The 25,557-nt window shown below is 42.9% G+C and overlaps 2 protein-coding genes across 2 annotated transcripts in view; both read left to right on the plus strand.

Annotated features, from left to right (window-relative positions):
• Window positions 1-25,557, plus strand: part of MACF1 (microtubule actin crosslinking factor 1) — a 230,379-nt gene that overhangs the window by 39,974 nt on the left and 164,848 nt on the right. The window contains 2 exon segments of the mRNA XM_032594263.1: window positions 1,294-1,371; window positions 4,943-5,035. Coding sequence (XP_032450154.1) covers window positions 1,294-1,371; window positions 4,943-5,035 — 171 coding nt within the window.
• LOC115520664 lies at window positions 15,651-18,341 on the plus strand. Its single transcript, XM_030325247.1, has one exon. It carries the CDS (start codon window positions 16,034-16,036, stop codon window positions 17,273-17,275), a length of 1,242 nt encoding a protein of 413 aa, XP_030181107.1. The 5' UTR covers window positions 15,651-16,033; the 3' UTR covers window positions 17,276-18,341.

Raw genomic sequence — 25,557 nt, forward strand, 5'->3', positions numbered from 1 at the left:
AGACTCTTCACTTTGATAGGCTCTGTCATCCTCAAAGCCATGTTCACAAGTAGTTTAGCTGAAATGACTGGAAAGAGGTTCTTGCTTAGAGGATTTTCCTAAACCTTTGACTTAAGAAGTTATCCTGTGGCCCAGAGGCGCCTCAACATCTCTGTAGATTATCCTCATTTGGGAGTGTTGTTTAGAAGTGTTGGGGGCACCCAGAGAAATGCTTCTCCCCTTATCTTTACACGCATTTGGTTACTTTTTGTGTTTCAACCTGGGACGATGTTTCCTCTGTACAAGCACCTGGCCGCATAGCTACCTTATTCATCAGCCTTTAATTAGTACCACTTTGACATTTACAAATGAGTTGGGTATATATAATCTAGTAAGAGTGATGTTTCAGTCCCAATTTTAGTAAAATAAAAGCAACATTGGAAAATGAGCAGGAGAAAAGTTTCCAGAGACAGATAGCCACCCCTTGCATGCTGTCACTGGGTACACTGATTTTAGCCACATTTGGATGGATAGTAGCTGAGCTATGGACAGGGTACCAGGGGCACGGGATGGAGATGAGCTTCTCTCCAGTGGCTTGTATGACATCTGGGACTGAGAGACTAGCAGAAAATACCTTTCTTTGGAGTATCATTGTTGAGTGGCCCTACTCATCAAGGTTTTCATTGTTGTTGGCATTTCTTATTGAGGTCCAAGGTGACTTTTTAAAATGGACACCCATCTGCCTGGAAAATAGGTTTCTTCCCGATTTTTGTCTCTCGTTTTTGAGTTTTTCACTTGTTTATTGAGCATGTATAACTCTTCATTCCCTGGTTTAAAATTCGCTACCTCTAGCTTCTTTTGCCAGGTTTTTAATAAGGTTGGCTCTAATTACTGTGTAGTATGCAATTAGGACTTTCCGCCCTTTCCTTAAAATAGCATTTAACTGTGATTTTAGGAGCCACAGAGCCAGAGACTTTGTTCCCATTAACTGCACATCCAGAATCAGGTTCTGCCGTATATGGCCACAGAAGACCCTGTACAGGAGCTGCGGCACTGATTCGACACTAGTAGTCTACCCACACTGTGTGTTCTCAGGAGGCACAGTGGGAAACCAGCATCATGGAGGCCTCAGAGAGCACGGCGAAACACACACAGGCCTTGCCACTAAGGGGTGCTTTATGTAATGCTCCCCTGGCTGGCTTCAACCACAAGGAATTCTGTGTGGTCTTTCAGTCCCTGAAATGAAAAAGGATGGGGCTCTGCATGGGTAAACTGGTGTAGCTAAAATTACCATCTCTTTTTGTTTGTTTGTAGCCCCGGGAGAAGGGCAGGATGCGTTTTCATAGGCTCCAGAATGTGCAGATTGCCCTGGACTTCCTAAAGCAGCGGCAGGTAAGACACTTCCATGCTTTCCCTATTCTGCCATGGAGTGTTGACATTTGACCCTTACTTAGGAATGTTTTCAGTGTCCCTAGTGAGCCCTTGGTAATTGCTCCATCTGGCCCAGTCTGAGTCTTGTTTGCTAGTGAACGATTTCATTATGGCTGGACAAATCATTTGGTGGTCCTTGCATAGAATCTAAGGCCTTCCTGAATGGGAGAGTGTCAACAGAGAAGAGCAAGATGCTAAAGATGGAAACTTATGGACTCACCTAAGGTGGGGGTCAAAAGGAAGATGGAAAATAAATTGTCAAAGAAGATGGAAAAAAGTACCTGATCCAGGAAGAGGAGAAACCAGAATGCTACATGATCCTGAAGAGTAGATGAAGGGCTGGTCAGGATTGGCCATTGTGTTGGTGCCACATGAGGTCTGAGGCCAACAAGCATTGGTGACTTGAGAACAGTCTGAATAGAGCAGAAGAGCTCTTGGAGTTAGCAGGTTAGAGCAGTTTAGTGGGCCTGGATATAAGAAGGGAAAAAAGTTTTCCACGTGTTTTTACACATAGGAGGAGAAGCCAGTGAAGAGAGACAGACAGGGATGAGAGTGAGGAGGAGTGCTGACAGTGACAAAATATCAGCCCTGGGAGATGCCACAGAGAGGTTCTAGCCCAGCGTCTTCATTTCCTAGATAAGGAAAGTGAGATCTGGCGGGGTGAAATGACCTGCCCCAGAGCGCACAAGCTAGAGCAGAGCTGGGACTTCCACCCAGGCCTCCTGCCATGGAGTTCAGTGTTCCTGCCACTGTCCGTGCTGTTTCTACACACTGCCCCTCCCCCTGCCCCACCCCTGCTTTCTAACGGATGGAAACAAATTCAGGGATTGAGGGTGAGATCCTGAGCACAGCTGGTGTGGTTATCTTTGAAAAAGAAAAGGAAAATGCCACTTTCTTTGAGATACAGGGAAAAGGAAGGAGGAGGGATGAAGATGCAGGGGTGGGGTGGCAGGAAGGAAGATGGAAGAGGGGGTCAGAGAGTTTGTCTGCTTGGAGCCAGTTGAGTGGAAGAGATCGGTCTAGCTGTGGGCGCCAGGCAATCACTCAGGCCAAGCTGGACATTGAATGGTACGCATATTTTTAGAGTTAGTTCATTTTCATCACTCTTATCAGTATTTCTCATTAACTTGGGAAATTCTTTCTCTGTGCTCCCAGAGCAGTTTACTTTCAATATAACATCTACTACTTTATTATTTCTCTGTTTGCTCTCATGTACTGCAGGCCCCGTGAGGACCGGAAATGGGATCTTCCTCCACAGTTTTCTCTTCATCACCTGGCATAATGAATGGTCCTTAATCGACACTTAATAAATATTTGTTGAAATAAGTTGACAAATGAAAACTGGTGGGAGAATTAGAGGCAGTGTTTAGGGTACTGGAGAAAGCAGCATTAGAAATGTCTGTGTGTAGAGCTGGAAGGACCCTGGGGGTTCTTAATAGGCAAGGGAGAATGAGAAGAATCGATTAGCTACAAGTCTAAATAAGGACCAACAGTAGATTTGGTTACTATGATCAGACTAAAGTATGTGCAGATAAGAACAGCGGACTCAGAGAAGGGCAGGGAGAACTCTAGAACAGCTCTTGGTAATGGGGAGGTCTAAGTTGTAGTTGTGTAGCTGTCCAAAGTAGAGGAAAAGCGTAAGTCCTCAGAATGGAGAACGTACATGAATTGTGCAGATGGGGTGATATTTGGGTCATTGAGATGAGTGCTAATAAGATCACCACTTTTAGGATTTAGGTGCTAAAGTCATCAAGGGTTAGTAGAGATTGGAAGGTTGTTTGCAAAGTAGACTTCAGAATGGAAGGGGCAAGCTGATGGGAGTGGGGCTGAGGAATGTGGACATGGCTAATACCACATCCTCCCAACTGTGGGTCAGTGATTGGTGATTAGAAAACTGTGTTCTCCATCTAGAAGAGTAGTAGCCTCTCCTACCTGCAGTATACAGAAGAGGAATGGAGATACAGGTGTCTTAGTTGGTTCAGGCTGCTGTAACAAAAATACTATCATGTAGGTGGCTTATAAACAACAGAACTATATTTTTCACAGTTCTGGAGACTGGGAAGTTCAAGAGTAAGGTACCAGCAGATTCAGTGTCTGCGAGGTCCTGTTTTCTGGTTCTTAGACCACAGTCTTCTGGCTGTGTCCTCACATGGTGGAGGGGCAGGGGAGCTCTCTGGGTTCTCTTTTATAAGGGTGCCATTCCCATTCATGTGGGTTTCACCCTCGTGACTTAATCACCTCCCAAGGGACCACCTCCAAATACCATCACAATGAGTGTTAGAATTTAACATATGAATTTTGGAGGGACACAAGGATTTCATCTGTGGTACCAGGTCACTGTTGGTGTAGGGGGAGAAGTGAGGTCACCAGAGTTCTTTAGAGACACATAGGTTTCAGTTCAACTGAAGAGATAAAGAGAGGCCAGCTCAAGGGCAGTTTGTCACAATTGAACGGGAACTCCATGAGGGTCTGACAGAAAAGGCTCGCAGGGGCTGGGCTGCTTTTCCTGGTGCTGTCACAGTTTTAACACTGAAAGTCCCACATCCCGGGAAATCTCTCAGTTTCCAGCATGTGGGACACTTGGTCACCCTAGCAGCGGATAGGGCCTGTGTGTCTATGCACATTGTGTTATTAGAATGAGATTTTACAGGTAAAAACAGATGCTAGTGGAGGCATGGGCAGGTGTGGATATCTTCAGCAGAGGAGGGAAAATGGAGGTGAGAACAGGCCAAAGAGTAAGGGAGAGGGGCTTGCTATTCCCTCCCATGGGAAAAAAGAAAGAAAAAAAATCAGCGCTGTGATGACTTAATAAAAAAGCAACTCACAATACCATGTGCTTATAAGGTTGCCTTGCTGATAGGAACGCAAAATGGTACAATCATGGGGGAAGAGAGTTTGGCAGTTTTGTCTAAAGCTAAACATATACCATATGACCCAGCAGTCCCACGCCTGGGAATTTACCCTGTAGAAATGAAAGCATATGCTCATGAATCTAGGAGCTTTATTCATCACTGTCCCAAACTGGAAACAACCCGAATGTTCTTCAGTGGATGAATGGGTAAACACAGCATAGTCTGTTGATACGATGGAATACTACTAAGCAGTAAAAAGGAGCAAACTAGTGATACATGTAACAACGAGGATGGAGATCTCCAGGGCACTATGCTGAGTGAAAAAAAACCTCAAAAACCCAGTATCAAAAACTTAAATACTGTCTGATTCTATTCATACGACATTTTACAACAAGTAAGATGGGGAACGGATCAGTGGTTGGCAGGAATTAGAGGTGAAGTCAGAGTGTGACCACAGAGGAGCAGCATGAAATCACCTTGTCAGGGTGACAGAAGTGTTCTATTATTCTGACTGCGGTGGTAATTATGCATCAATACAGACGTTCAGACTCATAGAGCTGTACTTGCATACATACACCACACACAATTAGTTTAGTTGGATATAAGGATGAAAATCTGCAAAAATGAAATCAAAACCAAAAGTCCCAGAGCTCTGAGATCAGCCTCTGTTTGTTTTCCAGGTGAAACTAGTGAATATTCGCAACGATGACATCACGGATGGCAACCCCAAGCTGACCCTGGGCCTGATCTGGACCATTATTTTGCACTTCCAGGTAGGGCCTGTGAAGTTTGGGGTCATTGTTGCTTGGCTTGGATGTTGCCTAGAAGGAACTAGAAGATGTACAGCCTTCCATGGTTAGCGCCAAGCCTTTCTTCTCTGTGTGTGGCCGTGAACAAGGGTGAGAGTAGAAGTAGCCTGGGGACAGAGCTATTGCGGCCTAAACCCAGAACTTCCTGATTATTGCATGCTGAAATGGGATTTTTCACTGGTTTGTGTGTTGGCCGGTTGTTAGAAGTCTGCTCAGTTGGGTCAAAACTGACTCTATGGGGACTCACAGTATGGGCCGTTTGATGCTTTTAGAAGGGTGGGGTGAAGGGTTGTAATCCTGCTTTGGTGTAGACTTTTCCTCATCTCTAATGATCTTAAAACAAGCCTGGTTAATTATAGCACTGCCTTAGTCAGTTTGGGGTTCTGTAATGAAATACAGGTGACCTTAGAGATATTGCAGATTTGGATCCAGACCACCACAATAAAGCAAGTCAGATGAACTTTTTGGTTTCCCCGTGCATATAAAAAGTTATGTTTATACTGTAGTCTGTAAGTGTGCAATAGCATTGTATTTTTAAAAAGTGTACAGACCTTAATTAAAAAATAGCTTATTGTTGGGGCGCCTGGGTGGCTCAGTCGGTTAAGCGTCCGACTTTGGCTCAGGTCATGATCTCGCGATCCGTGAGTTCAAGCCCCGCGTTGGGCTCTGTGCTGACTGCTCAGGGCCTGGAGCCTGTTTCAGATTCTGTGTCTCCCTCTCTCTCTGACCCTCCCCCATTCATGCTCTGTCTGTCTCAAAAATAAATAAACGTTAAAAAAAATTTTTTTTTTAAATAGCTTATTGCTAAAAAATGCTATCATCTGAGTTTTCAGTGAGCCATAATCACTGATCACAGATCACCATAACAGATACAATAATAATGAAACTTTTGAAATATTGGGAGAATTACCAAAGTGTGACACAGACACAGGTGAGCAAATGCTGTTGGAAAAATGACACAGATAGACTTACTGATGCAGGGTTGCCACAAACTTTGAATTTGTAGAAAATGCAGTTTCTGTGAAGTGCAGTAAAGTGAAGCACAATGAAACAAGGTGTGCCTGTACCATAGATTAGGTGGCTTACACAACAAACACCTTGTTCTCATGGTTCTGGAGGCTGGAAGTCTGAGATCAGAGTGTCAGCATGGTCAGGTTCTTGGTGGGGGCCCTATTCCTGGCTATCTCCTCACATGATCTTTCCTTGGTGCATGGGTACAGAGAAAGAGATCTCATGTCTCTTCATCCTTTTGTAAGGGCATTCATGGGATGAATTCATCCCATGAATGCCCCCAGCGTGGGGGCTCTGCTTTCATTACCTCATCTGAAACTAATTACCTCTCAAAGGCCCCCACCTCCAAATATATCACGTTGCAGGTAAGGGCTTCAACACGAATTTTGAGGGGGCACTAACATTCAGTCCACAGCAAGCACCTTAGCAGCTGGGTTTGTATATGGGCTGGTAAGCACAAGCTTGTTGCTTCCATCATACTCAAGAGCAGTGGCATCTTGGTAGTGTTCACATGGTCACACAGCCTTGTTGCTGCTCCATTCCTAAGAAGGCAAATCCTTTTCAAGTCTGGATTGCTGTTGGAAAAATACAGCCTTATTTTTATAAAAAGACCATCTTGAATCATTTAGCCCAGCCAAACAAGCTGTTTCTCAGACAGCTCCCCCATACACAGTCCCTGTATATGAAGCTGATAGATTAGAGGGAGCATTTTTTGAGCAGGTAAGAAAAGAAGGCTAATATAAATAACTCAAGGAATGGACTCCAGGGACCCAAGTGACTGTGATGTCCTAGTTGGGGCATTAGTGCCACCTGCTGGTTAGAAGCAGAACAGCAGATGTCCCAGCATTCCTCATTACCTGAGAAAATTGAGTTTGGGGCTTATTTCTTGTGGCTCTGGTTTGGAGCCAGTGCTGGCAATCTGGAAAGTGTGGAAGTAACATGTATTTTTGTGCCATCACAGGGTGTCTTTAAGCATGCTTTGGATATAGGGATAACCAGGAACATGAACTTGGCAGGTGTGCCTTAGCAGGGTGGGTGTAAGAACTTTGCTGAGCTTTCATGGAGCAGTAGAGCTATCCCCTTAGAGCCCTTAAGAACAGAGGAGTGTTGTTGTTGTTGTTGCTGTTTTTAGAGAAACTGTTTTGGCCGTTTGTATTTTTGCCACAAACTTGTCCCCACCGTGAGTCCCAGTGTCGGTCTCATAGATGTGAGATAAGAGGACTCTGTCTACACTATGTCTCTATTTATCTTGACTGTAATTCAATCTCTTTTTAAAAGGGAGACTCATAGGCCAAGGAATAAAAACTGAATTGGTTAATCAAAACTTTGCTGGGACAGAAGAGATGGAGATAACGGAACCATTGTTTTCCTGAACAGCTCCATCAGGAAAATGTGTACTTTCTCTTTCTTTAAAATTAAAAAAAAAATTTTTTTTATGAGAGAGAGAGAGACAGAGCATGAGCAGAGGAAGGGCATAGAGAGGGAGACAACAGAATCTGAAGCAGGCTGCAGGCTCTGAGCTGTCAACACAGAGCCCGATGTAGGGCTTGAACTCAGGAGAACCGTGAGATCATGACCTAGGCCAAAGTTGGATGCTTAGCCCAACTGAGCCACTCAGACGCCCCTTTCTTTAAAATTTCTTATGAAAACCTTCAAATATTGATAAAAGTAGAGAAAACAGTGTGAAGAACTACCATATACCTATCACCTATCCCGACAGTTCTTAACTCATGGCCAGTATTATTTCATCTATATTCTAATCCACTCCTCAAACCCCAGTAGGTTATCTTGAAAGAAATCCCAAACTTCATGTAATTTCATCTGTACGTAGTTCAGCATATATCTCTGAAAGATAAAGATTTCTTAATTAAAAAAAATTTTTTAATGTTTATTCATTTGAGAGAGAGAGAGAGAGAGAGAGAGAGAGAGAGAGAATGAGTGAATGAATGAATGAATGAGCGAGGGAGGAGCAGAGAGAGAGGAAGACACAGAATCCAAAGCAGCTCCAGGCTCCAAACTGTCAGCATAGAGCCTGTCACAAGGCTTAAACCCACGAACATGCAGATCATGACCTGAGCCAAAGTTGGGCACTTAACTGACTAGGTCCCCCAAGTGCCCCTAAAGACTCTTAATTTAAGCAAACTAGTATAACACTGTAAAACTCAATAATTTCTTAAAATCATCAAGTATCTGATTAGTGTTCAGATTTCTCCAGTTACTTCATTAAAAAAAAAAAAGTTGATTTCTATGAATCAGAATCCCAACAAAGTCTACATATTGCATTAAATTTTCCCTCCCCCAACAATCCATTGAGGAAATCTGGTCTTTTGTCCTTTAAGGTTTATAAAGATGTTGATAGCGTCTCTGTGACATCTTCCATCCCTCTGTTGTATTGCTTATCAACTGGTGGTTTAGATCTAGACCTGAGGCTCAATCACGTTCAGATACCTTTAGGGAGGATGTGGAGGGCAAGGATGGTGATGTTGAGTAGTATACGTCTGCTGCTGAACATGTGGGTTCAGCTATTATCAGCCTGATCATCCAGTCCCTATTACATCTTCACCTAATAGTTTTAGCAATCACTCATCACTGTTGCTAGTTCCACTGTTTCATTAGAAGTTACAGGGGTGCCTGCAGGGGCTCAGTTGGGTAAGTAGTTGACTCTTGATCTCAGCTCAGGTCTTGATCTTAGAGTCGTGAGTTCAAGCCCCTCACTGGGCTCCACGCTGGAGCCTACTTTTTAAAAGTTGCAAAATGGTGCTGCTCAAATTCCTTCATTCCTTTTTGATTATTTAGCTGGATTACTTCTATAAAGAAGAACTTCACCTCAGCAATTACCCTAAGAGATATCTCCTCTAGGAAAGGGCAGATACAAAGATCTCCCTCTGTTTACCAGTTTTCAGCATAATTAATTGGTTCCCTAAGATTCTCCAAAGATAAGAAAATGAAAGTTTTTTCATTTTTTTTCTTAGTATCACTTATGACTCCTGGGTTTTTAAATGTGTTCCAATAAAATACAGCTATCATTCTTCCTAATACTCAACTCCATCTTTGGCCAATGAGAGCTTCCTAAAGTGGACTCTGAGTCTTTTGGCATCATCTCCATAGTCCTTTTTGATAATCTCCTTTATTTCTTGTGATGAGATGTTCCAGACTCTGTGTATTTCCTGCCCAAGGCCTGAAATTAGCAATTTCTTCAAGAAACTCTCATTCTTTATTGACCACAATCTGAATGCTACTGGGTTGGTCAGTTTTTCTGTGGACAGAGCTAGCTAATAAGTATATTTTCCTTATTTTAAAAAACCATGAATTTATACTGCTATCTCTCATTCAAACTTAAAATTACAGAGTTATTTTAAAAAGTTTATTTATTTATTTTTAGTAATCTCTATACCTAGTGTGGGGCTTGAACTTACGACCCTGAGATCAAGAATCACATGCTCTTCTGACTGAGCCATCCAGGCACCCCCAAATTATAGTTTTATTTTAACTTCCTTGACTTTATATCTTTTTTACTCATGCTGAAAATCTTGATCCTAACAACAGTAACATATTACTTACTCCCTTTTCCATATACCTACATACACGTAGATGTGTGTACAATCACATAGACATATTACATATATTAGAACCAAAACAGCAATCTTAGTGTTATTATTAACAATATGATTACTGAGAAGTTTGTAATTTTTCAAAAGTTTATTTATTTATTTTGAGAGACAGAGAGAAAGTGTGAGTGGGGCAGGAGCAGAGATGGAGGGAGGGAGAGAGAAAATCCCAAGCAGGCTCAGCCCTGTCAGCGCAGAGCCCCATGTGGGGCTTGATCATGACCCGAGCTGAAATCAAGAGTCGGATGGTTAGCCAACTGAGCCACCCAGGCACCCTAAGAAGTTTGTGATTTCTTTATAGTTTTCATTGTCCTTTGTGTATATCTCCTAAGAATGTACACATAATTATATTTTAAAATCATTTGAAAAAAATTTCTGTGTTGTGAAGCTATTAATTCAGTACACAATTAGGTTCATTGGTTTTTATTTGCCTCCAAATTTTTAGGGATTGCTTTTCCCCTTTCCATTTTATTTTATGTTATATAGACCATCTATGTTGTTCCAAAGGGAAAATTTTAAAGTGCATGTGAGGTGTACTCAGAGAAGTCTAGCCTCCAGACCTGCCCTTTCTATTGTTTCTTCTCCTTTCATATAGTTTGCTGACTGTTTTAAAACACCTTTTTGGTTGCCATTCTATTGTTTGTTTATTTTAGGAAAATACTCAAAAATGACTTTATTGAGGTTTACATACCATAAAATTGACTCATAGTCATCATACAATTCAATGATTGTTATGAGTTCTACAACCCTCACCATAATCCAGCGTTAGAACATTTTCATTATACCTGGAAGACCCTTCTGTCCATTTACATTCCCCCCCTTTTTCCTCCTCAGCCTTACGCAGCCACCAATCTATTTTCAGTCTCTATAGATTTCCCTATTTGGGGCAATTCTCATAAATGGGGTCATAGAATATGTGCTCTTTTGCGTCTGGCCTCTTTCACTTAGCATTAAAATTTTGAGGTTCGTCTATATTGAGGCATGTATCAGTATTTCATGCCTTTTTACTGCTGAGTACTGTTCTATTATATATATGCACCACATATTTTATCTGTTCAGCAGTTGATGGACATTTGGGTCGTTTCCACTTTTTGGCTGTTATAAGTTATGTTGATATGAGTATTTGAGTACCAGTCTTTGTGAATGTATGTTTTTATTTCCCTTGGATATACCTTGAAGTGGAATTGCTGGGTTGTATGGTAAGTTGATGTAAAACTTTTTAAGAAACTGCCAAACTATCTTCCAAAGTGGCTATACCATTTTACATTCCATCAGGAAGGTGTGAGGACTCTTACTTCTCCGTATCCTCGTCAAGATTTGTTATTGTTTTTCTTTTGATTATAACCATCACAGTGGGTATAAAATTGTATCTTCTTGTGGTTTTAGTTTATAGGAAAGTGTATTTTTTTAATGTTTTATTTATTTTTGAGAGAGAGAGAGAGGAGAGGATGAGTGGGGGAGGGGCGGAGAGAGAGGGAGACCCAGAATCCCAAGCAGGCTCCAGGCTCTGAGGTTTCAGCACAGAGTCTGACATAGGGCTTGAACCCACAAGCTGTGAGACCATGAGCTGAGCCGAAGTCGGATGCTTAAACCTACTGAGCCCCCCAGGTGCCCCCAGGAAAATGTATTCTTTAACTGAATTCCACAAACATTTACTGAGGACCAGCTATGAACAAAGTCTTAGGTAGAGTCTGTGGGAGATACAAAGTGAACTAGACACAGACTTAACCCAGGTTCAACTGAATAATTCAGAGAAGCACCATAAAATAGCTTGATAGAGGTTTAAAGAATCAGGGAGGTATGAGCCAGGGAGATGGAACACGTATATACTCAATAATTAGCAGCAGTTACTGGTAGCAACTTGTTACAATTATTAACAGACCTTATAATTACCATGGCTTTTGACTTAGCCCACTGTTCCCTGCCCTGTTACCTATTTTACCAGAAAATAAAATACTTTTGGTTTCGTCTGTCTTCTGCATGCATATTGGCTACCTGCTATTCCCTGTTTGCTATTTCAGCATAGCTGAGTAACTACTTTGTTTTGTCGTGGGAAGCTCTGCTGCCAGAGTATTTTCTCAGATGCAAGTAACTACTAATTCCTTTTCTTTGCTATTCTTGATGGCTTGGTGTTTGTCTGTATTAGCTAAGTGTTTGGGAGTGTGGGGAAGTTCCCCTTCTTGTAAAGCTTCTGGTTGGCTGATAAAGGGTTATATAGAGGCTCCATCATCCTTGTCTCAGAGAGAATATGACGTGTCTCTCGCTAGTTATGTATTATTGCGGTTTTCTAGTCTTTTATTATTGAGTGTCTATTAGCTGTTCTCACCAAGGACACCTGCTACATAAAGCCAAATAGAAATGTAGAGTAGAGCTATCAAATGTTAGGGGATCAGTAAAATAGTCATTATAATCTCTGTTGTTGGTGCTAATGAAACATTTCCCATACAACCAACTTTCTTGTTCCTTCTGACCTCCCCAAGTAAATACTGTCCTGAAGTTGATGTAGATGGTTCCCGTATATGCTTTTGTGTCTTTATGACAGATGAGGTATTCATAACGATATGTGGTGGTGTTTATATGTTTTTATAGTTGATATAGATTCTGTCTTCTATATATCCTTTTTTTCCCTTGTTTATTTATTTTTAAGAGAGAGAGAGAGAGTGCGCATGTGTGCAAGTGGGTTATGGGCAGAGAGAGAAGGGAGAGAGGATCTGAAGCGGGCTCTGTGCCGAAGGCATTCATTGCTACAGTGAACATGTGTGTACATGTGTCCTTAGGTTTATAGGAAAGTGGGTTTTTTGGATAGGTACCTGGACCGGAATTATTAGGTCATACATACACTTTTCCTTTGTTTTGCCAAATTACTGTCAGAGCAGTATGTGATGCATAGTGTTGTGTTGGATAACACTACTGTTTTAACATTTATTTGCTGTCTGGATCTCTGCAGTAGGATGCCATTTTAACAGTGGATTTTGTCTCTTGTTCTCTTCTTTTCCTGGCTTAGAACAGGTACTCAATAAATATTTGTTAAGCGAATGGATATTTTATTAATTTGATCTTCTCAAAGCTGGGAGGCTTCTCAAAGCTGGCAGACCAGATAAATAGACTGTGATGGCTATTTTCCAGTGCTGGCTGTTCAGATGAGCAACTGAAACAGAATCCAACTGACATTTTTGGATTACACTTTCAGATCCTAATAATAGGATTTCCTGTCCCTTGGTTTTACCCAGACCTGTATTAATGTTAGGATTTATAATTTATTAAAAGATGAGTTCTGAAAGTCAGAATCTGACAAAATTAGCTTTCTGACTCTCAAATGTTTATTAAATACAAGGGTACGTCTAACACTCTGAAATAAAAAAAAAATTCAGGGGAGTTAAGGTAAAAAGTGGTTTTAGCTGGTAGATGTGAGCTTTACACTTTTGTGCACTTTATGGCACTTAGTGGTTGGCCTATAGATGAGCCACCATTCATGTTTGTGGAGTGAATGAATGAATGAGCTCGTTCACTCTGGCCGACTCCATGTAAGAACTGTGGGCAGTGAACAGTTAACTAGAAAAAGCCAAAGCAGAAGACCTGAAGAATGTCTGTGCCCTAGTCTCTTCCTAGTCGCCCTTAGTCAGCTGCTTTGCCAGAAGGCGGCACCCTATGTTGAGAGCTCAGGTGAGGTGAGAAAAAAGGTACAGGGTGAAGTCTTAGTGATCAGAGTTGACTTACTTAGTGAAATAGTGGAAGCAGAGCCCCTGTTAAGAATAACAAACACCCGAACTTTGGGTCTTAGAACATATCTACTTTCTTAAGAGCCTAGTCAAGAAAAAAAGAGTATATTAGGACCCCAGTGGTGGTGATGGTAGAGTGTCTCCTATCTTGTTGCTTAAGTAACAAATGGGAGGAAAAGGGATTTACTGAAGACCAGGAACTGAGCCAAGCACTTTATAAGGCATTACCTCATCGGCCTTCTCTCACCCACTTCCACAGGTGGTAGTATCCACATTTTACAGGTAAGGAAACTGAACCACCTAGCAAGTTAGTTACTTAGCTACTAAGTTACTAGAGCTGGGAATTTGAACCTAGGCCTCCTTTACTGAAAGCTCTGCTCCTTCCCTAGGCCAGTTTTCCTCTGGGGCAGAAGGAAATGAAGGCCCGATCTGTCCAACATGGGCAAGACGTTTAAAAAAGAAACGACTCCCATAAATAAATATGCCAAGTTCTGTCAGGCCCCCCCGTCAGCAGCAGTCAGATAAAGCAGCTGTCTCTCTTGCCCCTGAGTTGATCAGTTGCAGGAATTTGGTTTGCTTGTATTTCATGAAAAATATTCAAGCTTCGGCCCTGGGTGTGTACCTGAGAAGTTCCATAGTTCATTCTGTTTGGTGGAGGAGTGAAGGCTGGTGCTTACTTAGAGAATTATACTATGATGTGAGAGTTTTTTGCTGATTACATGGTCTCCTGTAGTCTGAGTTTCTCTCCCATGCTGGTCTCCTGGTCTCGTTTCTTGCTGTGGATTATGATCACCATAAGATGGTGCTGCAGCTTTGCGCTCAGCTGTAGGAAAAGGCTTGGGGAGAAACACCTATTGCAGTGGAGGCAGATGGGTCTCAGTAAGCAGTTATGTAGGGGCTGCTGCCTTCAGGTTTCTTACTGCTTTCCTTCCGTGCAGGGCATTTTTCAGGAGAGGTGGGTAGCATTTACATAGAACCAGGCAGACTCTTTTCCTCTGCTGTGTGGTCTGGATCCTTTCGGTATAGAATAAACAGCTGCAGCAGGGAAGTACAACCTCTTTCCACTCCATCCAGAGCCCCTTAGGCTGTGGTGTTACCTCATCTGTGAAACACTATACTAAAAATTGGGGTGGGCGAATCCCATTGACATAACAGGGTGATTTTTTAGTCCAACTTTTTAGACCTTTAATTCAGACTTCCTGCCCTGCTGCAACTTGAGTAAAAACCATCTGGGACTCATTTTAGCAACTTCCTCTCTTACTCCCAGTGTTATCTGTTTGGGTCCTTGGCCCATGTGAGTCTAGTGGACAATTCAGAACAGTGGGTATCTTCCTGTTTTATTTAATTGAGGACAGACCCATCCCTGCCACAGTTAGAACATAGCATAACATGGAGTTGAAATTAACAATCTTAAATAGGAGTTCACGGACTGGCTTTGCCACTTATTAGCTGTGTAGCCTGGAGCAAATTAATCAACTTTCTTAAACCTCCGTTTCTTTACCTGTAAAATAGTAGTTTTGACTCCATATGGTTACTGTCAGAATTAAATGAGGTAATCCATAGTTTAGCACAGTGCTTGGCACGTAGCAAATGCTGAAAAAAATGTTAGCTGGCGGCATCAGTGATGACTGGTGAACATTTGTGTAACTATTGTTCAGCAGAGGTGGAGCTTCTCTCTTGTATTTGGAAGCCGTATCCTTTTTACAGAGCCTCCTTACACAATACTCAAAAACGATTTCCCAGTCATTGGCTAACAGAATTAACAGATCTCTCTCTCTCTCTCCTCTCTCTCTCTCTCTCTCTCTCTCCTGTCTCTCTTTTTGGGAAGGCGAGGAGAGAAATAAATACTGTAGGAGGCTAGATCTTTAAAGCCTGTGTTTCTTAACTGTGAGGAGTAGGTTCGGGTCTCTCTTCAGGTTATAATTTGTTTAAGATAATTTTATTATTTCCGACCTGAAAAATTTGAGCATCTGTCTTCATTGCTTGATATTTTCTTCTGGGTATCTGGCAGAACAATTGAAATCTCTTTCCTTTCAGAGTCTGGGGGGCAGTGATAATGGCAGCGTCCCCAGCCCTGGTTCTTCTTGGCCCTTCCCTGCCAAGGTAGCGGCACGCTGGTTTGCTTTCCCCTCTTCCTCCTCCTCCTCCCTTCACGTTACCTTCTTCCATGGCCTCCCTTCTTTCCCCTCCCTTTTCCCTTTACTCTTACATCCCACCCCCTCCTCCTCACCCTCCCTAGTTTCCCCCCCCTCCCATGGTTTCTAGCTCCTTTTTGCTTTCTGTTTGTGTTTCTGAGGGCAGTGCTCCAATTACCTCATATTTGGAGAGAGGAAGCTGCAGCCAATCCGGTTTCTGTCTGCTTTTAGGTCAAGTGATTTCTGAACTGCAGTGAGATGCTTTGAATTTGTCTTGTTGCAGCTCTGAGCCTGTAAGATGGCTGTCTGAATCGGCAGCGGCTGGGAGAGACAGAGAGGCGGGGAGGGAGGGAGAAAGAATTGGAGGGATTGCCGGCATAGTGCATGTTTTTAAATGTGCATCTAATCCGATGAAGCCAAGGTTGGGATTTCTCTGGGATCCCAGGACCGGCTTAGCTGCGTTTTTGATGAGATTAGGAGAGGAAGGCGATGGGAAATTCACTGGGCTGTGTTAAGGAGCCGAAAGATTCAAGAGCTATTCCGGAGAAGGCTCCCATATCTCCTAAGAAAAGGGTTCGGTTCAAAAGGAAGTGGAGGGGGAAGAAAACCCCTACTCCAGAGGTATCTCATGAGGAGGAACCCTTGGAAGGAACCACAGTAATTGAAGAGACAGAAACCCTACCGAAGTTAACAGTGAGTCTCCAAAAGGAGGAAGGAGCAGGAGGGACAGAGCACCCCACCTCGGACATTTTACTGCCTCGGGACTCAGCCCCCAGCTCAGGGATGGGTGCTCAGGGGATGATCGTGCAGGTGAAGGAGAGATTCCAAGGGGAGATCCAGACTGCTCACCTTTTGTTGGAGAATGAGTCATCAGTTGCCGGAGGGGTCTGGGATTCCCTGCAAGAGGGGAGGACTGTCATCGCTCACCTGCTTGATAACCCGGCGGAAAGGAACTGTGAGAAGTCAGTGAGCCAACTGGTGGAATTTCCGAGGACGGCGTCCTGCAACAGCAGGGCTGTGCTGCTGCCTTTGCAAGGGGAGACTGCAGTGGGGAAAGGAGGTGCTCAGCTTGGACTTCGGAGCGGCACCTTCCCCCCGCCAGACCACCCCACCGATGCAGGGTCTCCAGACCAACTTTCAGGGGTCCAGGGTGTGGGGGCAGGAACCGCGGGTATTTGCAGTGGCCCTCAGACAGGTGCCTGGATTGCAGAGCCTTCTGTCCCTTCATCACTGCCGGACCAGTCGAGAGGTCACAGATGCACAGAACCTGCCCATGTGGGTCGAGTGCCCCCCCAAGGTCCCAGACTGCCTACTTCTCAGAGTGATTTATCCATCAGCGGCAGGACTGTGAGCGTTTTGCCCTCCTCCTCTGGCTACGGCAGTGACGGGCCACACTTACGCGGGATCCAACCTAGAGACACAGAGCCTGAAAAGAGCTCCACATCCTTCTCTGAAGAGGATGGCACCCTTTCTTTGGAGGCAAGTCACACCCCACCATGGGGTCTGGAGGAGGTAGGTGGGCTACGTTCACATTTGGATTCCTGGCCCTCAAACTTATCAAAGTGGAGTGTGCTAAGAAGTGAGGATCCTGGTGCTTCTTCGCAGACTTACCCCCATGTCACGTACCAAGAGTTAGTGACTGGGTTTGGCAAGCGGAGTCTATTTCAGATCTGCCCCTTGATGCTTGAAACCAAGTCTCGTTGTCTCTGGGGAATCCCTGATTCCGGGTAACCACACAGCATAATTGCTCGAGCTATCTAGCGGGGTTATCTTTCAAAGTGCAGTGCTAGGTAGTACTTAACTTTCTCAGGCAGGTCTGTTTATGAGCATCCCTGCTACAGGAAGTTGTAGTGTGGTGGCTGAAGGGAGGCCTAGCTGAATCTCCTAAATGAGTGCAGAAGGCATAGGGAATGTGGCAGGGGTTTGGGCCAAGGCAGCTGACCCCAGTGTGATTGCTCTTCCCTGGAGAGTGATGTTCTTACGAGGGCTGATGTAATCCTACTCCTATGGGGACACTGCTAATGACAATACCCATTCGGTATTTGTATAGGTGGAGAGGGCTGGTCCTCCATGGGTTCCTAATTGCAGCATTAGAGGAAAGGGGCACAGAATTATCTGGAGCTTAACTCAGAGAGGAGGGGTTAGAATAGTTTGAAGGTTCAAGGCTAGAAAAAGTTTGTGTTCTGGGTGGACTTGTTTATGGCTTGAACACGTTTTTGTTGTTATATTGAAGGCATAGGTGTCCGTGGTGATGGTGGTGGGCACTGTGAATGCTTCTAGGGTCAAGGAGTAAGTAGGAATTCAAGAGATTTGGACACAGTGAGGGGAAGGGGACTAGCAAGACAGTGGGCGGCACAGGATCTTGTATGTAAGTCTGTGATTGTGTAGGTGACTGAAGTTATTAATTCACCAATGACTAAAGAACTTTTGTTGGCATATCAGCTTCCTGTGGTAGAAGAAATAAAAACTTTAGGATCCCAGTGCAGCAAAAGGTGGAAGAAGAAATAGGGCATTTTCCTTGCCCAGGGATGTGGCCTCCGTTCCGTACTGGTGCCCTGCATATCAAACCCAACAGCATGAGGCTGAATAGAGACACAATGTCTTGTGCTTGATCTGTGCTTAAAATGTCCTCTTTGGGGATGAATTTCCTCCATCGATAGGCTCATGTCAGTCCCCTTTGTTATTATGGAGTTTGAGGACTCCCAACAGCTGGAAGGAAATGTGGCCATTGAAAATATTTTTTATGGGGTACCTGGGTGGTTCAGTCGATTAAATCTCCGACTTTGGCTCAGGTCATGATCTTATGGTTCGTGAGTTTGAGCCCTGCTTCAGGCTCTGCTGACAGCTCGGGTTCTATATCTCCCTCTCTCTCTCTGCCCCTCCCCCACTTGTGCTCTGTCTCTCTGTCTGTCTCTCTCAAAAATAAATAAAACATTAAAAAAAAAAGATGCTTATTATATGGTTGGGCAAGAGTCTAAGGAGACCTTAGGCTTTTCCGTATAAAAGTGTGTGTGGGTGTGGGTTGTGTGTGTGTGTGTGTGAGAGAGAGAGAGAGAGAGAGAGAGAGAGAGAATGAGGGAGAGAATGAGAAAGAGAGAAAGAGACAGAGAAGGTGGGAAGGAAAGCAGTGGAGGCTGCTGAGGTGGAGTGTATGAGTATTTGAGCTCTTTGTGTGGAGTGGATATAGAGCAGTTTTGCTATAAACTGCTCTTTTTATACCATTAGTATTAAAGCTGAGGTTTGGAGGCATCATAATGTTTTAGGAAACATGCTTGTAATTGTGAGATTTTCAGAAAGTTTCGAGTGTAAAATTTTAAAGAACTCCTAATGAAAATCTATTCTTGATGATGGTCCATAGGCGATCAAGGCACTTCTATTATGGGATCTCCACAGAACAGCTCTGTGCAGAGTCTTAAAGAAAAGATTGGTGGGAGAAACCTTTTCTGTAGTTTGACAGTATTGACAGCAGTGTGATTCTTTTGCTGTTTTCAATATGTGAATCAAATTGGTATGTCATATTTTCTGGGCATCCCATCCCTTCGACCCTTCCAGAGCAGGCACAGCCAGACCACTGAGTTATAGCCCAGGCTGAAAAGTTCAGTGACTGAGCATCAGCTCAGATGGCTGACACATTTCTGAGGCTCCTTGCCCATCGTGTGAAGCAGGGACCACAGACTGACCATCCCGTATCACAGATAAGAAGAACCTTCTCAAGATAAGTGTGAAATCCCTTCAGAATGAAAGTCCTGTAGGCCAGGAGGCCTGGATCCCTCACTGATCTCTACAGGAACTTCTTCAGGGAGCTGCTCCCTTATCAGCGTGCTGTTCACAGGCCTCGAGGACAGCAGCTGCCAGGGAGACAGAAGCAGCGTGTTCTGACACTGCAGGCTTCCTGTAAACTGTGGGTTGAGACCCCAAGTGGGAGCATCTAACAGGAATGTGCATTCCCTCTGCTGAGGGTGATTGCCCTGGGAGGACACAGGGGTCAGAGGAGCAGCTGCTGCTGGTCACACTCCAGCTCCTTCCTAAAGAGGAGACAGCTGGCAGTTCCACAGACTTGATTTTTTTGTTTGCTTTTTGGTGCTTCTTTTGTTTCTAATATGTTAGAGTAGTAACCCTCCTCAGGAAACAGTTCAAGTTCTGGAGTGCTGCCTGTCCTTGGCATAACTTAGGCTTTATCGTCTCTCCTGTTGATTGCCCAAGGTGTATTGACGGACATGGGGCCAGGGTTGGGTTTGCTGTGGCTGGACACAAACTTCGCAGTGGGTTTTATTTCTTTTAGGGATAGAGAGAAATGGGAACTGACTCTGATTCTTGCCAAGTGTGGGGTTTATTTTGTTGTTTTTTGAAATTTTATTTATTTATGAGAGAGAGGGAGAGAGAGAATCCCATGAGATACAGAGAGAGTGAGAGAGGAAGGGAGAGAGAATGTGGAGCTTGAGCTCACGAACCATGAGATCGTGACCTGAACTGAAGTCAGATGCTTAACCGACTGAGCCACTCAGGTGCCCCAAGTGTGGGGTTTAGATAATAGAAGACAAATGGTCTACTTTACTGTTCACCTGTTATAGTTGATACTTCCCTTGTCAGGAAATAGTTAACACAGAAATGGGATGATAGGGACCAGCTAACAAAAATGGTTTTCAGTTTTCAGAATGATAAGTGGACTGGGATTTGGAGCTGGGTCGCAGTGTCAGGCACAAGCCTTCTCTCAGGAGGACTCCCTACTGCCAGCTGCCATCAGTATCCAGAATACCTGGCTTACTGGAACAAGGAAAATTACTGACAATCCCTTCCTCCTCCCTGTCTTGGCTCCCATGCCAGTCTCCTGTCCACACTGTTAGTGGGTTCTGTTGAATGAAGAACATGGCTGTATACCAGTGTCCTTGCCATGAACCCTTAGAGTCCATACAATTTTGAGTGATAGTAAGGTAACACTGTGGGCTAGAAATGATGAGGAAATTGGTTGGTATATTATTTTCTGGGCTCAGCCTTTTCAGTTTACAAGTATCCCTTTCCCATGTCTCCTCTTTAATTATAGGGAATTGTTTTACTAATATTGGCGAGGAGAAAGCAAAATTAACCAGATGATCCTATTAGACGAATGTAGCAGTTAAAATCACAGTTAAGAAAGGAGCTTTGGTTGGGGCGCCTGGGTGGCTCAGTTGGTTAAGCCTCTGACTTTGGCTCAGGTCATGATCTCACGGTTTGTGAGTTTGAGTCCCCTGTCGGGCTCTGTGCTGACAGCTCAGAGCCTGGAGCCTGCTTCGGATTCTGTGTCTCTCTCTCTCTCTGCCCCTCCCCTGCTCACGCTCTGTCTCTCTCTGTCTCAAAAATAAACAAAACACTAAAAAAAAATTTTTTTTTCTTTTTAAGAAAGGAGCTTTGGTTAAGAAAGGACTTTTTTTCTTTTTCAAAAATTTATTACTACGGGCGCCCAGGTGACTCAGTCAGTTGAGCATCTGACTCTTGATTTTGCCTCAGGTCATGACCTCATGGTGGTGAGATGGAGCTCTGAGTTGGGTTCTGTGCTGGGCGTGGAGCCTGCTTGGGATTCTCCCTTTGTCTCTCTCTCTCTACCCCCTCCCCAAATAATTGTTACAAAGAATCATCATGAGGGGCGCCTGGGTGGCTCAGTCGGTTAAGCGTTGACTTCAGCTCAGGTCATGAACTCATGGTTCATGAGTTCAAGCCCCACATCTGGCTCTGTGCTGACAACTGAGAGCCTGGTACCTGCTTTAGGTTCTGTGTCTCCCTCTCTCTACCCCTCCCCTGCTCATGCTCTTTCTCCCTCTCTCTCAAAAATAAATACACATTTAAAAAAAATTAAAAAAAAAAGAATCATGAATTTTTAGGTGTAACAGTGGTGGTATGGTTATGTTAAAAAGAGTCCTTATGATTTAGGGACACCTGGCTGCCTCAGTCATTAGAGCATGTGACTTCTGATCTCAGGGTTGTAAGTTCAAGCCCCACGTTGGGTGTAGAGATTACTTAAAAATGATAATAATAAAAAAAGAGTCCTCATGTTTTAGAGCTACTCACTGAAGTATTTATGGAAGAAATGCCGTGTGTGTGGGTTTGCTTCATAATATCAGGGGAGCATGAAGTGGGTTGAGTGTAGATGAAATAAGATTAGCTGTGAGTTGAAATGGTGGAAAGTGGGTGATGGGTACATAGGAGTTCACTAGACTGTTCAGTTTCTTTGTGCATGTATTTGAAACTTTCCATTTCAAATGGTAAGTTAAGAAAAATAATGGTAATGGTTGCATAATGCATATTCTGAAAAAGGATTAATACTCAGAATCTATGAAATGTAGTATAAGTAAGGTGGTTAGGAGTGTGGAGCCAGATGTCTGAATTTGAATTCCAGCTCTACTACCTACTAGCAGTGAACCTTGGGGCAAGTTACTTAACTTCTCTGCGATATAATTTCCTTATTTGTAAGTTGAGGATAACAGTAGTATATACTTTGTAGTGTCGTTGTGAGAATTTTATGAATTAATACAGTGAAGCACAATAAATGCTAGTTATTAGTAGTAGTATTTAAAGAATCCCTACAAATAAACAAAAAGGTAAACACCCTAGTAGAAAAATAGGGGAAAACCCAAGAATAAACAATTCACTAAAAAGGAAACCCAGATGCCTCATACACGTCTCTGTCACTAGTAGTAACCAACGATATACATATCAAAACAAGATAGTATTTTATACCCATCAGAAAATAAAAAGTCTGAAAATACCAAGTATAGATGAAGATGTAGAGTGATGGAAAAAAATCTCTTCGTGCGTGAAAGTATAAAGTGGAACTACTGTTTGGAGAGCAGTTTACCAGCATTTAGTAGAATTGAAGGATGCGCATATTTTATGACCTAGGGTTTAGACCCTGAATTTGAATGCTGAAAGGTGCACCCCATGACTGTTGCCTAACTCAGGTGCTGGTAATAAACACAGCTGCAATTAGATCCCTGTAACCAGCCAGGCATCTGTAGTGAACAACCACACTATGCCCTCACCTGCTTCTTGGATGGAAGTTTTCAGTCCGATGCTGTCTCTGTAGTGGAATGAGGTCTGCTAGGAACTTCAGGAAATGAGAATCAAGTATCTGTTTGCTCCCTACATCCAGTCCTGTTCTCTGAGACTTATATAGACTTACAAAGTCCAAACTCCTCAGTCTGATATTCTAACCCTCCATAATCTATCTGACTTTCTCTCGTGTCAATTTTCCATTTGAACGTACCTTTTTTTTTTTTTTAAGTTTATTTATTTAGTTTGAGAGAGAGGGCACACACGTGAGAGCATATGAGTAGGGTAGGGCCATCGAGAGAGAGGAAGAGAGAGAATCCCAAGCAGGCTCCACACTGTCAGCACAGAGCCAGATGTGGGGCTTGAACCCACGAACCGTGAGATCATGATCTGAGCTAAAACCAAGAGTCAGATGCTTAATCAACTGAACCACCTAGGTCCCCCAAATCTACCTATCTTACCAGGTCAACCCCTTAACCATCTTTTCCAGTTTCAGCTTATTTCAGCTTCCAGTCTTTGTTGGCATCTACCTTCTACCTAGAATTCTTTTCTTCTCCCTGTCCCTTCGATAACATCCTTCAAGGATGAGTTTAAATCACACTTCTTTAAGTATGATTTTTAATCCCTCTAACCCAGATGAATTTTCATTCTGCTGAGCCCCTGTATTGGATATTACTATTTACTATGTTACAGTTGCTTCTTTGGGGCCTTCAGCATAACTTTTTCATGTGACCCTCCCGTCCCCCACATATGGCTACATAGATGGTAAGATTTTTGTTTCCCTCCAGAAATTAGCCTTCAGAAAAGAGGGATTCTCTTTGTCAAGTTTTTCTTGTTATTGAGCCCCCACTGAAAATACAGCTCATGAAATAGGATGAATGAATTTGTGTCACCATCTGCTAGTTTAGTCGATAATCAACTTTTATAGGGATCAACTGACATAATTGGTTAACCAAAAAAGACCAAAAACTTAAGAAGGCTTTCATTACAGACTATTGTTTTACAGACTATAAACCTCCTAATTTGAAGTGTTGGATGTAATTGTGTATAAGTCTTAATCACATTAAAAACTTAAAAAAAATCACTCACATCACTTATAAAAAACACAGCAAGTGTTCACATTATGGAAACCATAAGTAAATACCAATAGAATAAATAAATGAAAAAAAAAAAAACCTAATCCAATGTTATGCAACTGGATTCTTGTGGCTGGGGATAGAATTTCCAGTGACAACATGGATTCAAAAAAGTGCTGTTGTGTCTCAGAAATTTTAATAAGAAATGTAGGTGAAGTTTTCTAGAATATTCACTCAAAAAATAGCTTTAGTTGTTTTTTTTTTAATTAAAGTAGCTTTATTGATGAAAAAGACATTGATGTTAAAGATGCATGTGAAGAGGTTTGATAACATGGTTTTATGAAATGGAAAAGTAGAAAAAGCATTCTAATTTTTAAAAAGTTTTTATTTAAATTCCAGTTAGTTAACATACATTGTAATATTTCACGTGGACAATAGTGATTCAACACTTCCATACAACTTCCCGGTGTTCATCACAGCAAGTGGTATTAATTCTAAATTAATGCATTAGATATATTACTTAATTTTATTTTTTTTTAATTTTTTTTTCAACGTTTATTTTATTTTTGGGACAGAGAGAGACAGAGCATGAACGGGGGAGGGGCAGAGAGAGGAGGGAGACACAATCGGAAACAGGCTCCAGGCTCTGAGCATCAGCCAGAGCCCGAGCGGGGCTCGAACTCACGGACCGCGAGATCGTGACCTGGCTGAAGTCAGACGCTTAACCGACTGCGCCACCCAGGCGCCCCATTTAATTTAAATATGTGTATAGGGGCACCTGGGGGCTCAGTTGGCGTCTGACTTTGGCTCAGGTCATGATCTCGCGGTTCGTGAGTTCGAGCCCTGCCTCGGGCTTGGTGCTGACACCTCAGAGCCTGGACCCTGCTTCAGATTCTGTGTCTCCCTCTCTCTCTGCCCCTCCTTCGCTCACACTCTGTCTCTGTCTCTCTCTCAAAAATAAACATTAAAAATAAAATAATAAATAAATAAAAAATAAATAAATAAATAAGTGTATATATCTAAAAAATTTCCAGAAGTTTATATATGCAAGAGGACCACAAATCTTCCCTTTCTCCCTTCCTCTCTTCCATCCATCTGTTGTCATTTGGAAAAATTGGGGAGTACCTATATGGGGTAGCTTTATTTTAGCCAGATAGGGAGTCTGCCACCTAAATTCTTTCAAGGCAAGCATGTCTGTTTTTTATCTCCCTCTTTTCAACTGGCTAACTTCTACTTCTGTCTTGAAACTCAGCATAAATGTCATCTCAGAGAGCTTCTTCAGCATGCTCCTTCAGGTTAGTTGCTTATCTGTGTCACAGCATTGATCTGTGTGGCATATTGTCTCCCCTGCTAAACTGCTTGGGCTTGAGGCCAAGGTTGTGTTTTTGTCTTCAGATACCAAGAACTTCAACACAGCTCCTAGAACATAGTGGTTGTCAAGAAAAATAGAATAAACAATTGATGTTTGACTTTTTCTTTAAGTTTTTTTTTTAAAGTAATCTCTACCCACCACCCCCCCCCCCCCGCCCCAGTGTGAGGCTTAAACTTACAACCCCTAGATCAAGAGTCCCATGTTTTACCAACTGAGCCAGCCAGGTGCCCCGGTGTTTGACTTTTTTATCTTGAGATGAAAGAACTTAAATGCAGCTCCTATTATATGGTGGTTGTCAAGAAATAACAGAATGAATAAATGGTGTTTGACTTTTTTTGTTCTTCTCCATGGTGCCTGGAATAATGTTAAACACAGATGAGAGTTGTTTAATAAATACTTACTGAATTATTAGGAACACCTTAAGTTTCTAGATACACTTCAGAGAAGGAATTAATTGAGCCTCGGAAAGCATGGGTTGAAAGAGACTTCAGGTAGACACGCATAGTCTCTGGGATGGTGTTGAGACTGTCCTCTCTCTCTAC

This window comes from Lynx canadensis, chromosome C1 (genome assembly GCF_007474595.2).
Source record: "Lynx canadensis isolate LIC74 chromosome C1, mLynCan4.pri.v2, whole genome shotgun sequence".
NCBI classification, from domain to species: Eukaryota; Metazoa; Chordata; class Mammalia; order Carnivora; family Felidae; genus Lynx; species Lynx canadensis.

Coding starts and splice junctions, on each gene's coding strand:
- LOC115520664 (XM_030325247.1), top strand. CDS start 16,034: ATGGGAAATTCACTGGGCTGTGTTAAGGAGCCGAAAGATTCAAGAGCT.